The sequence below is a fragment of the Drosophila ficusphila genome, unplaced genomic scaffold (genome assembly GCF_018152265.1).
Source record: "Drosophila ficusphila isolate 14025-0441.05 unplaced genomic scaffold, ASM1815226v1 contig_106, whole genome shotgun sequence".
NCBI classification, from domain to species: domain Eukaryota; kingdom Metazoa; phylum Arthropoda; class Insecta; order Diptera; family Drosophilidae; genus Drosophila; species Drosophila ficusphila.
In genome coordinates, this window is record NW_025063993.1 from 12,551,705 (window position 1) to 12,572,637 (window position 20,933).

General features: G+C 46.9%; 1 protein-coding gene across 11 annotated transcripts in view; it reads right to left on the reverse strand.

The window, feature by feature from the left end:
• The window catches only part of LOC108089721 (protein still life, isoforms C/SIF type 2), a 110,371-nt gene that overhangs the window by 70,510 nt on the left and 18,928 nt on the right, over window positions 1-20,933 (reverse strand). For 7 of the 11 annotated variants that reach the window (XR_006245310.1, XM_043207433.1, XM_043207425.1 and 4 more), the window contains exons 1-2: window positions 7,266-10,010; window positions 849-994 (exon numbers count right to left, since the gene is read on the reverse strand). Coding sequence is in view for 10 of the 11 variants with exons in the window: in XM_043207433.1 (XP_043063368.1) it covers window positions 849-994; window positions 7,266-9,905 (2,786 nt within the window). In the remaining variant the exon portion in view is untranslated. Of the gene's footprint in view, window positions 1-848; window positions 995-7,265; window positions 10,011-20,933 lie in introns of those variants that run through there. The other 4 variants (XM_043207389.1, XM_043207408.1, XM_043207400.1 and 1 more) reach the window with 1 other exon arrangement.

Below are 20,933 nucleotides of genomic sequence, written 5' to 3' on the forward strand. Positions count from 1 at the left end.
GGTTTGGGTTTCGGTTTGGGTTTGGGTTTAGGTTTAGGTTAGTGGGAGTTTGGGTGTAGAAAAATTCGAACTTGGGAATGGAGGTAACTTAATCCCGGGGAGAACTTCAACAGCTTCGCCATCAACCCATTAACCTTTGCAGCTAATCAAGATACGGTGAAGGAATGGGGCCATGTCCTGCGTACATAAGTCTTCAAGCGGTTTATCATAACATGAAGAGAAAGCTAAGTAAAAAGAGTCGCAGTTTGGCATGCCCTATAATATTTCTTTACTTAATATTGTTTAGAGGATTTACCCGATAAAAAGTGGTCAAAATTTAACTCCTGTTGATGTTAAGGTATTTAAAGAATGTATGTATTTATAAACAATCTATTTATTATATTTTGTAAGCATCTAGAATATCCGTTTTTCTTTAACACACCAAATACTTCACGTGCGACAGACATTACTTTATTAACTTGCCAGCTAATCCAAATCAAGATAATATAAAAGTTATGGGCTCGCCATCTAATCTCGCAGCAGAGCTTAGCACACTTTTGGCCACAACTTTGATACCCTCTACACGGACATAATAACGTTAATCCCCGGCGGCTGCTTTCTCCACCTCTGACCACCTTAATCACTGTGAAATTATGTTCCCCGAGGAGCTGCTGGTTATTTATGATGACTTGTTGGACGTGAGCAGGTTTGGCCACAGGACATGGGTGAAGACCCATCCACCCACTTCGTATACGTATCTGGCTGCCAGATTACATTTACCGGAGGCATAAATTCCCCAGATTCCCCCAAGGAAGAGATGAGGGGAAATAGGAAGAGGACTAGGATCTGAACTGAAATATCCAACTTACCCGGCTTTGCGAACAGCTCCCGTGCAATTGAAGGAGGATGCAGCGGTGCCAGTGGCCTTTGCTTTATATGGTGACGCCATGACACTTTCCCCATCATCTTCATCCGAAACGGCGGTAGTTAGGCTCATTCGATCATCGTCCGAGATCTGCAAATGGGAAAAACCAAACCGAAACGGTCAGCGAGAGGTGTTCACAATTCGAGAAAATCAACAATCAAGAATCAAGAATGTGGGCAGCCAATTTAATTAAGGCGCCGTGGCAACACGTACGGGGTTTCGGTTGCCGGCGATAAAATTCAATAAATCGAAGGGAAAATAATTGAAATAATTAAGTCATAATTAGCAGGCAAGGGCAAGGGATGGATGGGCTATATGGTATCTGGTACTCTGGTAATGGTAAGCCCCTTCGGACGAAGCCATTTGAAACCAATAATGGCCAGGTTGCTGTTGCTGGTTGCTCTTGTTGCTGTTGCTGCTGTTGTTGTTGCTGGTTGCTGTTGTTGTTGCTGTTGTCAGTGCCGACAGCAACATTTGTTACGTATGTCGTCGATAAAGCAATTTGTCTTCTCTTCTCGCCTGCATTTTTAGCTGTTGGCTGCTTGGCTGACTGGCTGACTGGTGGGTGGGTTGGTGGGTTGTTGGGTTGATGGGTTGGTTGGGGGGAAAAAAGAGGGGACGGGACAGGAGATAGATAGATAGATAGGGCAGACCCAGACAACAATTGACAAAATGGCTGCGAGATTCTCGGAGGGCGAAGGGAAATAAATGGCGAAAGGCAAACTGTTACTTGGCAATGTTATTTCATCAAAAGCCGGATCGTCCAACCGACTCACTCACTAACTCACTAACTGACTGACTCTCTGACTGAATGCTGTTTGCCTTTGGACCGGCTGGCCATCTCCCAGCTTCCTTCCGCCCGCCTCGCAGCCATTTTGCCATCTCTGCAGGAAGAAGAGGCCAGCAAACGCAAAAAAAAAAAAGAAAAAAAAAAAAAACGAAAAAAAAAAATAATATACAGAAAGGATGAGATGGAGACTTTTTGGTCCATGTGGGAATTCAAGCCAAGACCAAAGTCGATGGCTACGTGTCCCGCGTGGCAATAAAAATTGGTTTGCCCATTCATTCGTTTCAATCGAGGTGGGCGGACCTCAACCGGAGCCACGCCCATCTGCCCAACGCCCATCTGCCCATTTGCCCAACTGTCGCTCACTTGCTTTTCATGCCATTTTTATTTGAGTTCCCAAGGAAATCAATTTACAATGTGTTTATTCGTTTCGTCTCTCCTTCCTGTGGATGGGGTCCTTCGACCAGGACGAAGAAGGAGTCCTCCGGCTGCCAGTTCCCCAGTTCCCCGGGTAACTGCGATACTTCAGCCAGCAGGAGCCACCACCCCTGCTTACGTTTTTGGCAATTTTCAAACATTTTTGCTCATATGCATGTTTTACAAGTTATTTATTTGACTGCCTTCTTATTTTTTATTTTTTTTTTTGCTTCTTTTTTTTGGATGGGGTAGTGGGTCCTGATGTTTGCTCTTCGGGGGGTGAGTTGGAAAGGGGAGGAGGGGGTTAAAGGACCTCCTGTGGCGCAGAGCCGAAGTCTTTTGCCAGTCAGCCGGGGTCATGTGTACTTAACCCACAACATCGACGAGCGGAGAGCGGTGAGCGAAAAGGAGCGAGCAAGTTTAATCAAATTTTATATTAATCGAAGAGCAGTGCAAAGGCATGCAAATAACCGAAGGAGCACAACCTGAGACGTGGCTTGCTTAGCGACTGGAGGAGGACTGAGGACGGGGTCCTTGCGGCACATGATGATGATGGCCAGGAAGCGAAAGGACCCAGATCAAAGCGGTTACAAGCTGCGAGGACGAAAAGGGAGGAGGAAGGGCAAGGGGGTTGGGGATGGGCAGAGCCACCCAATCGATATCTGTGCGTGTCACTTTAAGTGGCTCAAAGAGTCGGGGGCGGAAAATTTAAAAGGAAACTTCAGAAACACTCCTGCACCTGCACTCCGCCAAAGCGAAATAGTTTCCGCTTGCTCAATGAAGTTTTCCATGAAATCATCAAGCCGAGCGGAAGCTGTCGAGTGGAACTGTTGCAGGAAGGGGGCGTGGCGGGGCGGGGAATCAAATGGTGGGTTGGGGTTGAACACCCAGTACACCCCGTACAGGTTACCATTTAAATTTAAGCACTGACCCTGAGAAGTAGGTAGAAAAAAAAAGGAAGCCACCTCTGGTGCGGTTCATTTGAATTTAAAATCCAATTCCCCAAGTGAGAAATCCACAACAATCAAGCAACCTTTCTTGCAACCACATTTCTTGATTAAAGAGGTTCATTTAAATTCCGAATATAAGTAACCCAAATTTGCAAATTAGGTAGGTTCATTTGAATTTACACAAAAATGTAGTTACTCCAATAAAAGAGTACTATTTAAAAGCTAGTGAAAAAGCAGAGTGAAAAATCTACCAATATCAATTATTTATAAACTGTACTCACAGAAAAATTCTCAAATCATTTTTGTAAACTAAAAATGATTCGTATCATTTTCAATTTAAAATTCTGAGTGGACACAGAGAAACACTAAAATCATTTCCCATTAAATTTGTGTGACTGAAGGAGGATCTTTTGGAACTAAAAACCAAACAGACTCTGAAATAAATTCTTACATTTTGCCAACCGTCTTTGTAACTTCATTTGAATTTGAAATCTAGACCGGGACAGTGAACAATCTGCTAATCAAATTTTGTGATTTAAAGAGGTCCGGGTACTTGGGATACCCTTTTACAGGAGATTACAACGCATTTGGAATTCCCGCTGGTCATCTCTGGGGGAGATTGGCCCTCGTCCAAAGAGTTTGTCAAATGATTCATGAATTTTTAATTGGCCCAAAAAGTGGCAGAAGGTAGACAGACGAACTGCCTGCCTGCCAGCCTGTCGACTTGTTTCTTGGATTTCATCAGGCGAACTGAAACTGACAAAGGGATTTCACCTCTGGGCCAACATCCCTCTCCCTTTCTACCCTTTATACCCCTCTCTCTCCCTCTCACTCTCTCGATGTTTTGGCCAAATGGCCAAGCTCGCACGAATGGCCGAAAACGTTCACATGGGTAAGCCTAAATGGGCAACCCAAAACACGAACACGAATGCGAACACGGCCAAACAACAATCACACAAAAGATTAAATGCCAGCCAGTCTGGGAGGGGGAGGGGGAGGGGCTTTCCCTGCTTTCCCTGCTTTCCCTGGACTTTCCCTGCTACCCATAAACGTCCCCCGTGTTCGTCGTCACCTCGCCAAACATCCATCCAAACGCACCTGATTACTTTGGGGCCTAATACGCCATATCTCAGCATCGGTGCAAAATCAAAATTCAATTTACGCACAGACGAACCCGCCCACTTAGGCCTTCTGATGGCCTCTATATGGAGCACATCTATACTTACAAATATATATATATATATGCGTATATATATATCCGCATATACGTACGAGTATATCCGCACTGGTGAGCCAGGTGCTTTCGTTACGATTTCTAATCAAGAATTGATTGTGATCCCTCGATGCGGCTGTCGTTCACGTTTCAGCCATAATTATCAATGACTTTTGAATGTCAAATGTGGACGAGATGAGCTGGGGATACGATGTCATTGGCACTGCCATTGTCACCTCCCATTTATTCGAATTTCCACCCACCACCCCCCAACCCCCCTTTTCCATCCCCCACCCCCCTTGAAGTTCTTCATTTTGATGGCGAAAATCTTTTCATATGTCGCTGTCAAAAATTACAATATTTGATAGAGTGTTTATACAGAGGGTTTTCCCTCGACAAGAATCTATATATATGGATACTCTGGGGGATGGGGCAAAGTTATTCGGTGGATGTGGCACGTTTCTGGCATTGCTGCGATTAAGTGAGGCATTAAAGAAGTTCTCTGGTTGCCGGCGCAAATGTTGTTAGCCAAACGAAATTGATTCAAAGACGAAATCTGCCAGATAGGTGATGGGGTTTTTCTCTAGCTAAAATACGAGAGAAAATACGTTCAGACGTTGCTGCTGACTTGTAAAGTTTTGTTTCGTTTTGGTTCTTTTCGGTTGAGTTCTGTTGTGTTCGCACAGTCAAATTGCTGCATTGCATTGCGAAAATCAATTTGGAATTATCCCCGAGCTGAGCTCATTTCATTTGTGGGTTCCTCCGTTGGGGGGAAGAGGCGGTGGCAAACCTGCAATGTCATTCCGATTTGATTAAATATTCCAGCCAGCGCGGAGCGCCCACCTAATTGGCTGAAGGTGAAACTGTTTAGCATTGAATCAATCAAAATTAACAAGCAAGACGGAGCAAGGAGGAACCTTGGTGGAACTGGTGTGCAGTAATCATGGCACAGATGCGAAAAGACCGTGGCATTAAGGTATTCAGATCATGTGGACGGGTAACAAGCGTTAATTAGAGCGAAGTGGGAATGGCTGTGGAATTCGCAGATGTGCCACCTTAAATCTGGCAAATCCAATTCCACACTACTCATCCCATTCACTCGGGGCGGGAAAATCTCTTTTAGCCCGCTGATCTGGCCATTAATTAATATGCATACCCATTCAGTTGATAAGCCAACTAAAGCCAGGCGCTCCTCCATTGAAGCTCACTCATTTGAATATCTGTGTGTGCTTCTCGTTGCTCGGTTGGTATCTTTGTGCAGATTCAAGGACTGCATGTAAAACCCTTGACCAGTGTATTTATTTGCCTGTCAGGATAACCGAACGAAGCTTTGCAACAGGATGCAGGACACAGGATGCAGGGTAAACACACACAGATGCCATGCGTGTGTGTGTGTGTTCCCAATGAATTCTGAAGTTGTTACTCACATTTAGAGGCTATATATCCGAGCATGGTCTTCTTTATCTACCTATTTTCAAATGCCCCATGCATTGCTTTTCATTTTCCGGCCACGCCCACTTTCCACCTCTCTATCTCCCTCTCTTTCATTCACTCATTCTCTTGTTCGTTCGATTTTCCCATCAGCTTTTTCGGACAAATGGCCTTTTATCACTTTGAAGCCGTTTGATTCATGCGTATTGCAATCAATGCCATTCATTACCGAAAAACTAAATACAAGTACCAGTTTTTCTCACCCCCGATTTCCCATTTGCCACCTTTCACTCCCCCTCCCTCAACTCCCCCTACAACTCCCCGCTTTCCCCATGAACGCTATTTGTCCGTGTGTTAAGAGCTTTTCTCGAATGGCGCGGAGTGCGGGGTTTTTGGGGGGCTAATGCTCTAATTTATTGCTCCTTTGTGGAGCCAGAAAAGGAGCCCAGGAGCAGCTCGAGCGTGAAAAGGATGCTTTGGCTTTGATCAACGTTTTGTTAGGCAGCAGAAAATGAATTTGTAGCAGACAGACAATACACTTAACTGAAGGAATTCGCGGTGGGTTGGGTTGGGTTCTTACTAAGCGGGGGGAATTGCTCTCTGCCTTCGCCGCTCCAAGGCGACATTTTCTCACGCGATTTTCATTCATTTTCCACGGGAGCAAAAGTTCAAAGCATGCCTCCACAAATGTATTCAACGCAAGTGATTGGGAAAAGGTTTTTTCTTGGGAAAGTTGCAGGTTGCAAGAAGAGCGTCATTTATGAGCAATGATTTGGTATTGGAATCGTATCTGAATACATATATAACTACATATTATTTTATTTTAGCTAGTAATTCCGTTTGGTAATTTGTAATTTTTCGTTTAATATTATTACTTTGTAAGAGTCAGATATATAAGCATTACGTACTTAAATGTCTGCTAGAAAATTCTTAAATAGCCTATTACAAAAAATAGGAACACTTAACCATAGAGTTCACAATAAATTTAGTGAGATGTAAATGTTAATAAATATGTATACCACATCTATAATGCCATAAAATTCAACTAATGCATTTGGAAACTTCTGTGAGAACTATAAAATTGTTTAGAAAATAAACCCATATAGTAAACCCCTTTTGGAATCAGTAAATCCTACCTTGCCAAGGAACATTTCGTTGTACTGCTTGCAATTAATAGAATAATTTTACAATAGTATTTGCTATAAATTGAATGAGCTATAAGAGTTTATAAACATATATTCCATCTATACTGTCATAAAATATGACTTATGCATTTTGAAACCTCTATAATAACCATATGATATACTTATAGTAAACCCCCTTTCGGGATCAGGTAATCCTACCTTGCGAAAGAACATTCCGTTGCACTGCTTGCAATTAATAGAATAATTTCACAATAGTATTTGTTATAAGTTTAATGACCAATAAGAGTTAATAAACATATAACCCATCTATATTGCTTTAAAATATAACTTATGCATTTTGAAACTTCTATGAGAATTTTAAATTTGTTTAGAAAATAAACCCATATAGTAAACCCCGTAAGGGATCAGGTAATCCTACCTTGCGAAGGAACATTTCGTTGCACTGCTTGGCGGTGCTGCGCCAATGGCGATGGCGATAGCGGGAGTTGCCCAGCTTGAGCGTTCCCTGGAGATCGGCGGCCTCCTCGACGACGCGCCGGATGCACTGGTAACGCAGGCGGTTGCATCTGTGGATCGGTTGCATGGGCACCACCCCGTGTTCGGGTTCCGATTCCGCACCAGAACGAACCTGATCCTCATCATCGTCGACCCAGGCACTCAGCACTCCCTCCACGAAATTGTACAGCATCTGGATGTTGGCCTTCATGGGCGCCGAACCGGAGGGCACCTGGGCCTCCGTCTTGATGAGCTTCCTGTTCTGGCACACCTCCCGCAGCAGGTTCTCGCCGAAGTGCACCGTTTTGTGGCGCCTCCTCCGCGAGTTCAACGAGGCAGCCGAGGCGGACTTCATCAGCTTCCCATTCGAGTGGTGCACATAGGCGGGCAGTGGTTGCACTAGTGTGGTTGTGGGCTCCAGCCAGGCGAGTCCCGATCCCTGAGCTCCAGAGCCCATTCTGCCATGATGTCCTCCTCCGCCCAATCCCAATCCCAAACCTCCTCCTCCATTCGAACTGGCTGCGGAATCGCCGCGCTGCAACGTATTTGGCTGGGAATTGCTGCGGTAGTGATGATGCGGATGCGGATGCGGTGGCGATGGCAGTGGCTGCATCTCCAAATCATCGAGTGGCGCCGGCTCAATGTCGTCCAAGGTCGTCGGGGGCTGGGCCAGTTGGGTTCGCAGGCGATTAAAGTCGGCGGCACAGCGAGGCAGTGAGTTGCATTTGGCGGCATTGAGGCATTTGCGATTCTGGCAGCTGAGTAATGGAGCGCACGACCGGCAATCATGGCAGATGACCAGCCTTCGCTCGCTGGGTGGCAATCCCGGTGCTCCAACTCCAACTCCCACTCCCACTCCCAATCCCCCAGTGCTTCCCTGAATCCCTGCCGAACCCAAAATCCCACCCGATGGCGGGGGCGTGGCCGTTGTGGAGGGCGTGGTCGGGACATCGGAGCCCATCGCTCCAACCAAATGAGCCGGAACGGCATGCAGCTGCACCTGGGCCAACTGCTGATGCCGGGCGAGATTGACCGAGCTCACCGACGACGTGATGCACTGGCGTGCCTGGCACTCCTGGTACCTGCAATGCGGATCCGTGCAGATGGGCAGCAGCGGGCAATCCGGGTCGGTGCAGGGTCCGGGGGATGGGGAGCGCGGTGCGCGTTCCGCGCTGGAGGACTTGCGCTTGTGGCCACCGGAACGCTGGGCGGACATGTCGGACACCGTGGCGGATCGCTGGGTCTGGTGGCGCCGCGAGCGCTCCTTCCTGCTGCCACTGGACTCCTTCTTCGGCACATACTGATACCGCTCCTTGTGCGGCTTCGCGTAGAGTCGCTCCAAGTGGGTGGTATTTACATTCGAGGAGGTTCCTCCACCACTTGCCACCACTTCGCTGGCCGAGTGACGCAGTCTCCGCTCCCGGGAACGCTCCTCCCTTCGCTGGCAGAGCGGCGTGTGCGACAGGGCACTGGGCACCGCATAGCCACTGGGAATGCTCACCCGTTCCGGCGGCTGAGGAGCTAGTGGCTGCTTCCCCAAGGATTGCAACTTGTGCAGGGGATACGCTATCCAATCGGCGGTGAGCTGCTGCTGCTCCTCCTCACTCACGGCTCCACTGTGGCCCAAGGAGTGCCTCTTGCGATGGCTGGCCTTCGCCTGATCCTGGGCATCCTCCTGGGAATTGGAACGGGGCTGGGCATCGCCACCACTGCCATTCCGGCGATGATGCGACCGACGGGATTTTCCCTTCTCCGCACCGCCACTTGTACCACTCTGCATTTTGGTTAGCCACTCCACGATGTCCGTTTTCAGGAGGGAGAACTCACAGGGTCCGGAACTCTGACGGGAAAGGGGTTTCTTCAGCAGCTCCGACAGAGCCTTGGCATAGGCGGAACCCACTGCCTTATCAGCATCCGAGGGTAACCTTTCCCTTTCCTTTTTACGGGGCAGATGCTCCAGCAACCAGTCGGGTAGCTCATCCTTGAGGACCGTAATCTCACTGGGACCCGAGGAGGTGCGCACCGGCTGAATCGGGCTGGCGGTCTTCTGGAGCTTCAGCCACTCCATGGTCTCCTCGCGCACCTGGCCACCTTCGGCGGATCGGGCGGAGTGGCGCTGCTGGGCCCGCCGATCGAACCACTCCAGCTGCTCGGAAGGCTGGCGCAGAGCGCTCTTCGGCATGGTGGCCACCTCCTCGGCGCTCTTCTGCCTCCTGGGTGGCAACTGCGGTCTCTGTTCGATCCTCACGTGAGCATGGCCAGTGGGTTCGGTTAGCCGAACGGATCCCTTCCGGCGGATGCACTTCTGCTCCATGGTCTCCTCATCGCGAGCTCGCACTCTCCGCGTGATTTCGAAGATGTCCCCGTTGATCTGGTGATAGAACTTCTCCACCTCGACGCCCCGATCGAATTCCTCCTTCGCCGTGGGCTTGGCATGCGAACGCGACGGGGGGGCGTGGCGGGGGCGGCAGTTGAGAGCCCTCTTCCAGCACCTTCTTCTTCTTCTCATCACTCTCATCGGAGGAGGCATTGAGCAGAGCACCCGAACCCGCCGCTCCACCATCGACGACCCAACTTATGGATCGCTCACCGCTCGGCGCTTCGCCCTTTTGCAGCAATCTGTCCAGACTGCCATGATGGGTCTTGATAGTGGTCGAGCCCAGACTGCTCGGCGTTTCTCCCAGGGATTGGAGACGGCATTGGGCATTGCAGATGCAGACACCCGGACGCTTTTTGCTGCCGAAGCGAAACAGTTGGCTGGCCAACTGGGAGACATTCTCGCCGAGACCCAAGCCCAATCCTCCACCGCCACCGCCGGAAGCGGCGGCTCCACCCGCATCCCTTCCCGAGGCCGTTGTTGCCGATGTCAGGCGTCCTCCTGGATGCGCCACTGGTGTGATGTCGACGATCACGCAACAGCAGTGCAGCGAGAAGGACTTCTTGGGATCACCGTCGCTGCTGCAGTCCGCCCCACCGCCAGCACTTCCGTTTCCGTTTGCTCCAGGACCTCCAACCCCGACTCCGCCTTTGCCACCTCCTCCTCCTTCTCCTCCGCCGCCTCCTCCTCCTCCACCACCCGCTCCTCCTCCTCCTCCTCCACCTCCTCCTCCTCCTCCTCCTCCACCACCTGCACCACCTGCACCGCTAACCGCCGGCGGTGCAGCACCACTATTAACGCTCTGATCGCCGCGCTCGCTGTTGTTGCCTTGTTGGGCGGCCAGAATGAATCACAGCGACAGCCGACGGGGTCGAGGTCCTTGTCGTCCTTGATGATGCTGTCCTAGCCGCCGCCTCCTCAGTTGGCCATGTTGCATCCGCTTTCAGTTCGCCATTTTCTACGCGATTCGTGTATTTGTGTACATGCACCCCGAACAACAACTATTTAGTGCTGATTATTATTCATTTGATTAATTAAACTAAAAGCTCATTTTGCGGCACAGTCATTTATTACATCGGCAGGGGTTGTTGTTGTTATTATTATTCGTTGTTGTTGTTTTCGGGTTTTGCTGGTTGCTCTCGTTGCTTTGGCAATTTATCTCACACGCGTCGCACGCATTTATCTATAATTAATTATTTTTACTTGTTGCCAGCAAAGCGAGCGGCAAAAAAGAAATCACTTGGCTTGCATTGTGTTCGTATTTTGTGTGTGTGTGTGTGTGTGTGAGTGTGTTTTGTGGGTTGTGTATTTATTCGAGGATTTATTTAATTATATTTGTTTTGCTCTATAAATCACAAAGCAGTTGGCCTGGCTTTCCACCCTCTATTCTCTTCTCGTTTTCTTTTTTTGCGAACAATTTGTGTTATTTTGCACTGCTCCAATTTTAATTGTGTTTAATTTATTGACTGCAGCGACGAAAGTCTTTAATTTTCGTACTCATAACAACAAGGGCAATAAATGTTTCGCAGTAATCTATGTTTGTATGGCATTAGCGAAAATAATCTGGTGAATTTCAATAAAATAAAATTAAACAGCTTTTGATCTGGTAATTAATTGAGCTAAGCTGTGTCATAATGGAGCTTTTAATGGACAGGGTCGAAAGTTCAGTTGTGAGTTTATTTATGTAATGGCTTTTAAAACGGCTTCGAAAATCACAGACAGATTAAATTTGGCTGTGAATATAATACTCAAAGAATTTGGTAAAAATTTGCGAGCTGCGAGAAATGAACTGCGCTCAAAAACAATGTTTAAGCTCGCTTTATACTTGGATTTAAATTGCTTTTCGTTTGACAAATGCCAGAAACTCGCAAGATTAGCGAAACATATGAGAGATCCGTTTTTAGCAGCTTCCCCCACACTTTGCGAAGCGTGCTGCTCTACACGAAAATAATCCCTGACAAATACCCCCACATGTCTAGGCGTAGGCGCTTTAATTAGCATATATGTATAAAGGCAACGCAAGAGCAAAAAAAAAAAAAACAATGTTGCATGTTTTTACTTTGGGGGCAGAGATTGTGAGCCCTAGCTCACCATGAGGCCATGAGGCAGCTTTCTTCGGTGTTATTTTAAAGTTGCTCTGCCGAAAAGTTTTTGCAACTCGTGCGCAAATATTTTGTTTGTTATATTGCTAGCATAAATTTGTTGGCTATCTGCACAGACACTCTGCCTTCCCTACATCTCTCCGCTGGCGAAAGGGGGCATATATTTATAAGCGCATACATAAATACTTTTCGGGCTGGCAGCAAATGCATAAATTTCATGTCTACATCTACACGGAGATATGACTCGGGAGAAACTGCTGCTCCGCTACGGTCATGTTTGTGTTTATGCAAAGGAGTTTGGCAAAGTTTTTTCCTTTCCATTCCTTTCCTTTCGTTTCGTTTCGTTTCGGCTGCTGCCAAAAAGTTTGCTTGTTAAGTGAAAGGATTATATGATCCAGTGGCAGTGAAAGAGGGAGAGAGGCTGGCAGGAAAAACTTAAAAATACACAGCCGTATAGAACAACAAAACTTTTCCTATTTTTATGTTGTGAGCTGCAGCAGCAGCAGCACCTAAGAAGAAATCCCATACACAACAACTTGCCACAAAACTTGAGTTGTGTTGATAGTTTTTATAGCCTACTTTTCTGCGCCGCATGAACAATGTGGAGGGGGACTAAAAGGGAGAGAAATCCTGCGAGTCCTGCGAATTAGTGTCTTAGGCGAGGTGGGGTGGCAAAAGTTTTTCGGCCAGCTTGTCCCGTTTAGATTAGAGCCGTCGATAAGTTTCAAGTTTGCCACATTTGCCATGTGTTTAGTTGGCAACTGAGTGTGCGTGCTGGAGATTGCACTGCATGTGTGTGCGTGTGTGTGTGTGGCAAGGCTCAACTAGTTGGCAACTTGGGAAATGCGAAAGGACCTCCCCTCGCGGCTTAAGCCACCACTTGAAAAGGTGCTTGGGCGCATTTGTTTAGCGATTTTCGCTTGATTCGGCCAATAAAGTTAATTTCTTTTTACCCCAAAAGAGGAAAAGTTTCACGGCAACTCCCGCTCCCAGCTTCCCGTTCCCTTTAGCGTGTTAAATGACATTTTTATATCGTTTCGATTGTTGTTTCTTGGCCGACAAAACTTTTCCAAATTGCCAAGGACCAAGGACCAAGGGTCCCAGCTCAAAAATTTCCCTAGCACGCGAGGGAATCCATCTGAAGATGGGATCAGTGAGATAGTAATGGCCAAACAGGTAGCAAAGCTCCTTTTCTCAACTCGAGGCGAACTCAACCAAATGGGCTGGCACTTTAAAAAGTTACCCTTTCATTTAGGGCTTTGGGAAGAATAAGAAAATGTGGCAGGAAAATCCACTCGAAGCTCGATGGCTCATAGACTTTATGGCAAGGATGTGGATATGGATGTGGATGTGGCTCAGATAAATTAGATTTGCCCTTAATGCATGGCCAGCCACAGGCCTTTCGTTCCCTATCTCAGTCTCAGTCTCAGTGCGAGTTATTTACTCTTAGTTGAAATTATTTTTAATAGATTTATCCACATCAACTGGGGGCTTTAATGCGTTTAACACACACACGCCGCCCACTAACGGAACGAAGGACCTGTATCCTGTATCCATAAATATAAATACGTTTAATGGTTGGTAAGGACAAACAACAACTAAATGTGCCACACCAAATGCTGCAGCTCTCTCTATCTCTCTTCCTCTCTTTCCTGTCTGCTATCTCTCTCTTTTTATCTCAGACTGCGAGTGTAGGTGTATGTGTTTGTGTGAACTTCGACAGGCATGACGTTGATAATATCCTTGCACATGTATGACGTTGCTGCTGCTGCTTCTTTCGCTCGGTTATCCTTGCGACAGAAGGCGCAGCCTTTTCAATATGCCACCAACACAGACGATTATTATTGTTGTTTTTTCGTGTTTCGTTCGCATCTTGTTGATATTTTATTAGCCCGACTTTTGTGGGCCAAAACGCCACGCAAAAAACAATGCACACACCAACACACCAACACACACACACGCACACAGTTTGTGGAAACTTTTCTTTTTTTTTCATGCCTCAACATTTGTGTTATTCATTTTTTTCCGTTCGATGGCGATTTAAATTTTTCGCCCGCGTGCTAAAAATATATCTGGGCAATGTACATAGGGACAAAAGGCGAGAGAGAAGCAAAACAAGTCCGCAATATAACATGGAATCTCGACACGACTCGAATCTCTGGCGCGTTTCAAGTTTTTCCACTTTTTTTTTATATTTTTTTTTTTTTTTTTTTTTGCCAGCGAGTTTTTCCTTTTTCGCGTTGTTTTTGTTGTGCCCCTAAATGTCGGTGTGTGCGTGTGTGTGTGTGTTTGGGTGCTGCCGCTGTGTTGGTAAATATGTGTTAAGTGCGTTGGTATTTGCCTGTACCCTTGTAGGCCCCCCACGCCCCCCGCCGCCCATTCCGCCGCGAATCCTTCACAGCTGCTCTGGCATTTTTCAACACTTTTTTCTGTTATTGTTGTTGGGCGGGATTTTCATTTGGTGCGCCGCCAGGTTTTGCAACTTGTTAATTTGGCTTTAATGCCTCGCCTGACAATCGAAATTTTCGTTCGTTTGATTTTCCCCCAGCAAGTGCTCTCTATTTGCTTTCCTTTTCTCCTGCTTTTTTTATTTGCCTTTCCATTCCGTTTTTTTTTTTTGTGATTTTTTTGTTGCGTTTAACTTGTGTGCTAAATTATATGGTCTATGGTCTGCGTCAATTTCAACGCTGCGTGTGTTAGTCCCTCAGTCGACATGAGTGTTGGTGTATCTATGTGTTCTTGATTTGCTGTTTGCAAGTGTGTAAGTGTCTGTGTGTGTGTGTGTGTGTGTGAGTGTTGCTGTTTTGTAATTTGATTTCTTTTTTTGCCGCCCGCCTCCCGCTGAGGCATCAGCATCAGGACTATAGCTTCGGCTACAGCTTGAGCTTCAGGTTCAGATTCAGATTCGGATTCTGATTCTGATTCTGAATCAGGTTCAGATTCAGATTCAGTTTCAGTTTCACTGCTTCTACTTTTTAACGAGGATGATGCGATGATGAGGCGCTGCTACTGGGCCACCGCTGCTGACGCACTTTTCTCGGATTTTTCCTGCTTTTCCTGCCCCGTTTTCAGATTTGATTTGATTTTTATTCGATTCGATTCGATACGATTCGATGCGACTCGATTTCACTTGGCGGCACACACACAAGCTGGAATTTATGATTTATTTTCCTCCGTTTTCTTTTTTTTTCTTTTTTTTTTTGGATATTCGCGAAGGACGAGAGGACTTGTGGAAAACTATAGTGGCCGACAGAGTCTGACTATATTGCGTTCGCGTTACAAAATGGCGTTACACTCAGCTGGCAGAGAGCGCTAACAAGCACAGCTCGCGACGACGTTCCCGTTCTGACTGACTTTTCACCACAAAAGGATATGCCAGCCGAAGGAGCAGCAGCAGGACCAGCCACTAGCGCTCTCTTCTCGCCGTTCGCCGTTCGCAGCTCGCAGCGCTCTTTTTGCGAGCTTCCAGCAGCGCAGCGACGTCGCTGCTCGCCCCATTTCGTGTAGAGACACACGCACACACGAACGTTAACGGATTCGGGTCGTGAAAGCTTCGGCGATTTAAGGTCCTTCGGCTGGCGATTACGCCTTCGGCTGTTCCAGTGAAATTTATTTAGTTTATAACAGTTCTGGCCGCACACATTCCGTTGGTGGTTGTGTGGCTCTCGGCTTGCAGGCTTCGCCTTTATTTACGTAATCAGCGAAAATCAGCAAAGCTCTCCGGCCAGCATCCTCGCTCTCTTCGGCTCTCTCGCCAGTCACATGGTTGAGTAAGGTGAAAAGCTTGCAACGAAAGCTCGCTCCCTTCAACGTTTATTTAAGAGTTAAAAGCGGAAGGTTAAGAGTTGGCAGCGAAATCCCCTGTGAAGCCAGCATAATTTACAAATCAGACGAAGACGCTGACGACGTCATCAAAACCAAAATGCAGTTATAATGCACTCGCTGCGAGAGAGAGAGAGTGAGGGAGAGCGAGAGGGAGAGGGAGAGAAAGAGCAAGCAAGAGAGTGCGAGCTGGGGGAAATATAACGTATACAACCCGTGTGACAGCTGCCTGAGGGCGAGGCACCAACTCAAAGGTGTTTAGTCAACATGAACAACGACAGCACAAGCAACAACGACAACGGCAACAACTTGGAGTTATGTGCGGTAGGTCGGCCGCAGCTAAAATTAAATTTATTCATTGTTGTCTTTGGAGCCAGGCAAACGCAAGTCAAGCCACAGCAGCTGCTCTACAGAGAGAGAAAAACGGGGGCTAATGACTTTACAGCCATTACAACCGCCATCAATTATGGCCAAAATGAGTGAGCTATTAGGGCCATTAAATCCCAGAAGAATCCCTAGTAGAAAGTAGTTTTACAAGGCCGAGAAATTATGCCTAAGTATAATCTGAAATATATTAAATATTTCCTTCGTTTTGTACTCTAGTCTAAGGTATTAGCCAACAAGTTTGGGATTATTTTCTTCGAGTGCCTGATTTTCTGATGCCGCTCCAGCTGGCTGCTTCTGCTCCTGCTGTGTGCACTCAGGATTTGGCTCTGGGGCGTATTAAAGCTTTTACAAATCGTAAGCATAATTTATTTTGCTACAACTTTGCCGCGGCGAAGGAGACATTTTGCTGTGTGGCCCATTGTCCTGGTGCGGATAATAATGGTAACTGGCAAAGTATGGCAACTTTTTGGATTAATTTGTAACAGCTTTGTTGTCATCACAACATCCGGTGTTTTGTGTGCATTTTGCAGTTGATTGAATGGGTCTAAATATTTGATTATCTCCGGGTGTAAACTTAATTATGTTGGTAATAATACGGCAAACTTAATTATGTGGCTTGTGGGTGCAATAAAGCGATCTAGTTGCACCTCCTCAGCCAGCCTGCCTTCTCATTTTGTCTGTGTCTGCGTGTGTGTGTGTCTGAGTGTGTGTGTGTGCGCGTGGGGAGAACGAAACTCTGTTGCTTGAGTCATAAATCCAGACAGGCGTTAAATCTGCGCCTCAAATGGCCCCATAAAGTCAACACCTCAAAACTCAAATGTCGCCAGGCAACCAAACACAAGAGTAAAAGTCCTCCCCCTTCTGCCCCTTTCCCCTTTCCCTTTCTATTTCCCCTCCCCCCTTCCTCTTCCCTTCGCCCCTCGCAGCCTGTACTACATAGGCAATCACAACAGCACAAATGCTTAAACACGCTCAAATAAGTCACATGGCGGGCCACGCCCACACACAAACACACACATCATCAGCACATCGGCACACACCGACACACAAGCACACACACATGGACAGAAACAGAAACAGAGACATAGACACGAAGGAATCGTAAAATATAACGCATACGCAGCGTTGGCCCAGTCCGCAGTCCCAAAGCAGCCATAAGAAAATAGCTCGAAATATGTTAATAATGAGATGTGAGCGGGCGCCGACTGCTAAATATTATACAAATACTTGTGTATATATATATTCAAATATACATACATATATTTATATATGTATGTATGTTTTGCAGTGCAAAAGAAGCACACACACACACACTCATACGGACATACGCGCGGTGTAAAGCCTTGCAAATCTACATAAACTCGGTCAAGGACACTGCAGCTGATGCTGAAGCGCTGAAACGGAATCCAAAGGATGTGGACGAGGATGTGGATGCAGATGAGGCTGCGGCAGCGGCAGCGGCAGCAGCAGCGGCAATGGCAACGGCAACGGCAGCGGGACAGCCACCCAAATTGCCTTTAAATATAATTATTTTCCTTTCATGCGACGTCAGTGACAGGAGGACTGAAGGATTGCCGCTCTGCCAGCGACATTTAAATTTAGACCAGAGCCGAGCATCCTGCGCTTGTGTCCCATTTCGCTTGCAGATATACGCTGCCAGATAAGAAAAGTCACTTTTATGACGTCAGTAAAGCATTTTAGGCCGTTTTTCTTTCGTTCATCCGTTTGTGGTGCCCCCCTTTTTTCCCTATTTCCCCCGCCGCCGCCCATCCTTTCATTTTCCTTATGTTTCAGAGCGCGCGCAAATGGCAGGCACAACAACAAAAACAACAACAACAACAGCAGTAGCAGCAAGGATAACATCAAACTACAATAACAGAGCGAACGAAGGTCCTTCTCTTAGTTTGCAAAGAGAAAAGCTCGCCGCCGCCGCCGCCGCCTCCTCTCGTCCTTTCGCTCTTCGCCATCCTGTGACTGTCTGTCTCTCGCATTTCATCTATTACCATAAAATCAAATCACAACAATAACCATAACCATATAGCAAAGATTTAATAACTGTGATTGGGATTTGAAAAATGAATTTTCTTTCTCTCTCGCTTTCCCTCGCTTTCCCCTCGCTGGCTTTCCTCGCTTTCCTAGGTGAGATTATTTAATGGCTTTTGCCATTTTATCCAAAGCATTTGGCATTGAATTTCCCAAGCCGAGCACACTTGTAAATGTAATTGAAGTCGGCTGGCGAAAAAATATTGAAATTGTTTTCGGAGGCAGCTCAAATGATTTGGAAAATGATAACCCAAAAAAAAAAAAAACAAAAAACAACAAACAGAAAGGAAAATATTTCCATTAAATTCAGAGTGACTTGGGTTGCCAATCGAACTGAGTTACCGCCGGAAATCTGCATTTGAACATTTTTATAATTTCCGGCCTTAGGTTCTGGCGTTTGTTGCTTAATTTCCGTCACCTAGTCGATAAACAAATCCCTCTTGGTTTTTTTTTTTGTTTCTCCTCCCGCTTTTCCCTCCGTTTTCCTCACCTCTCATAATTATCAAACTGTTGACATTGCCGCTTCAATTCGGTTTTATGTCAGTTCATTTTGTTTACTTGATGCGCCGCCCTCGCCTGTGTGTGTGTGTGTGTGTTTTTTTTTGTTTCCATTTTTGTTTTTTTTTCGCCCACGAACTCGGACTCTCTGTTTCTAGGCCAAAGCTCGACCGAAAATCCTGCCAGCTGCCCAGCATCCTGGCGAAAAGCTTCCTTGCGGCTGTTGGCGGCATTAAATACAACCGACACACAGATTCTGAAGTCTGGACAGGGCGAAGTGTTTTCAAATCCAATTACCAGCGCAAATTTAATTTGTTGCTGCACTCGAGGAAAAGTTGCCAACACCGCGCTGATAGCCTATGAAAATTGTTTAGCTGCAATAAAGCTATGTCCGTCGTCGTCGGGAGAAGTGGGTGGTGTTGGTGCTGGGCTATCAGTGCCGCCGACTTTGTATTTTCCGGTAAAACCGGAGGGCGGCATCATCAAGTGGTCACGAGAGAGACAGAGACAGGGACAGGGAAGGAGAGAGAGAGAGAGAGAGCGAGCGAAGCCCAGCGAGGGCTGGCAAAAGTTTAATTTGAAAAAGGTTTTCTCGTTTTCGTTGTACTTTTGTTTTTTTCCCCCCGTTGTTTTTCTTTGTCTTGTTTTTTTTTTTATTTATACCACCGCCCCCTATTTTTTATTAATTTTGTTTGGCCCGGTCTGCTAGAGGTGTTGAATTATGAGCAAAGTTCATGAGCCTGGGAGCCGGGACTGCTAACAATTTATAAGCCAAATAAAGCCATGTTATGGCCAAAGGCGGCTTTTCCAGTCGCGTCGAACGGCGGTCGGGTAGATTTTCCAGCCCTTCGGCGGCAACTGGGTTCTGGTTCTGGCTCTGGTTTTCCTAACCCCGGCTAATTGCCTAGAAATTGCCTGAATGATGGTGCAAAAGCAGAAATCACAAATTATGACTGGCAACAATTTGGTTAAAAGTTCCTTTTTGTACTTGCTTTCCTTTCCCCCCTCTCTCTCTTACTCCCCTCTCTTATTCCCCTCTCTTACTCCCCTCTCCCTTCGCTCCTTTTCTCTTTCATTTTTTTTCTTGATTAACCTTTTTAATGCTCTTTGGCTGCGCGGGTTTGGCTGGCTCTTCATTTCGCATGCAATATTCATAAAAAGGTCGCAATTTCATTTCGATAAATTCTTCGAGGGCTCAACTGGGCAACTTGGCATCCCGTTTCCATTTCCATTTCCATTTCCCTAACCACTGCCAAGAGGATTCTGCCTGCTGTTTTTTTTTGTGTTTTCTTTTTTATTGTTGTCGATTATTGTTGAGTTTGCCAGGATTGTCATTGTTGTTGTTGCTGTTGTTGTTGTTGGCTGTTATTATTGGGGCGTGTGCCGTATTTGAACTATGCCTGGACTCTGTTGGTTTTCCACTTCTTCGCTGCCGCTGGACCACAAAGAAAGGCATTTTACACTCAGCGAAATGGGGTATTCAATTGATTGAGATTGGCCATTAAATCCGCTATTCGGTGGTCTAGTTTTCTGCGAGTGTTTCGCCTCCAGCTGCTGCCACCTAATTGTTGGCAATGCGAAAACTGAGAACTTGTCTATGGAAACTGAAGCTGGAAGCTGTTACTTCCCCCTCTTCCTCTTCCCCTGCTCTCCCCCTCTGCAGGCAAATAACAATTGCTCCACTGACAGGCCTTCTGGCCAGGATTCGCTGTAGCACCCCCCCTCCCCCTCCCTCCATTTGGAATAGCCACCCATGGCTGGTGATTCCCTGCCGCGTTTTGACCAGCACGAAATGCCTCGTGCAACTTGAAACTAAACTGGGTGGTGTAAAGTGGAGAGGGGGGATGGGGGGGGATAAAGGGAGGTATAAGGGGGGCTGGCTGGCAGACAGAGGCGTGACTGCTGGCCAGTGCACAATGGGGCCATAATTTCAGAGCGAGACAGCTGGCGAGTGGCGAGAGCGAGAGGGCCATAGAGCAAACCGAATGCGAAACCGAATGGGAATCTGAATCCGAGACTGGACGCTTAAGCACAATGCCCCACTAAATTACAGTTAATGTTTATTTCTTTTGCCACCCCGCAGACTGGCCTCCCTTGTTTGCGAGGCTTTAGAGGGGGTTTCAGGGGGGTTGGACCACCATTCTCAAGTGGAGAAGTGGAGAATTGTCGACGACTCTCCTTGGCTTTGTTTACATTTCTAATCTCCCGCCGCCCAGTGGCAGTTCAAATACCCCCTCGAAAAATCCCCTTCCACCTCCCCCTTCCTGCTTTTCCTTGACCGACTGCTAGTTACTGCATTTCGATTGTATCTTTGACTGGCCCCCCGAAAAACCCCGCCCCTCCCTCTCCTGCTCTCGACGCC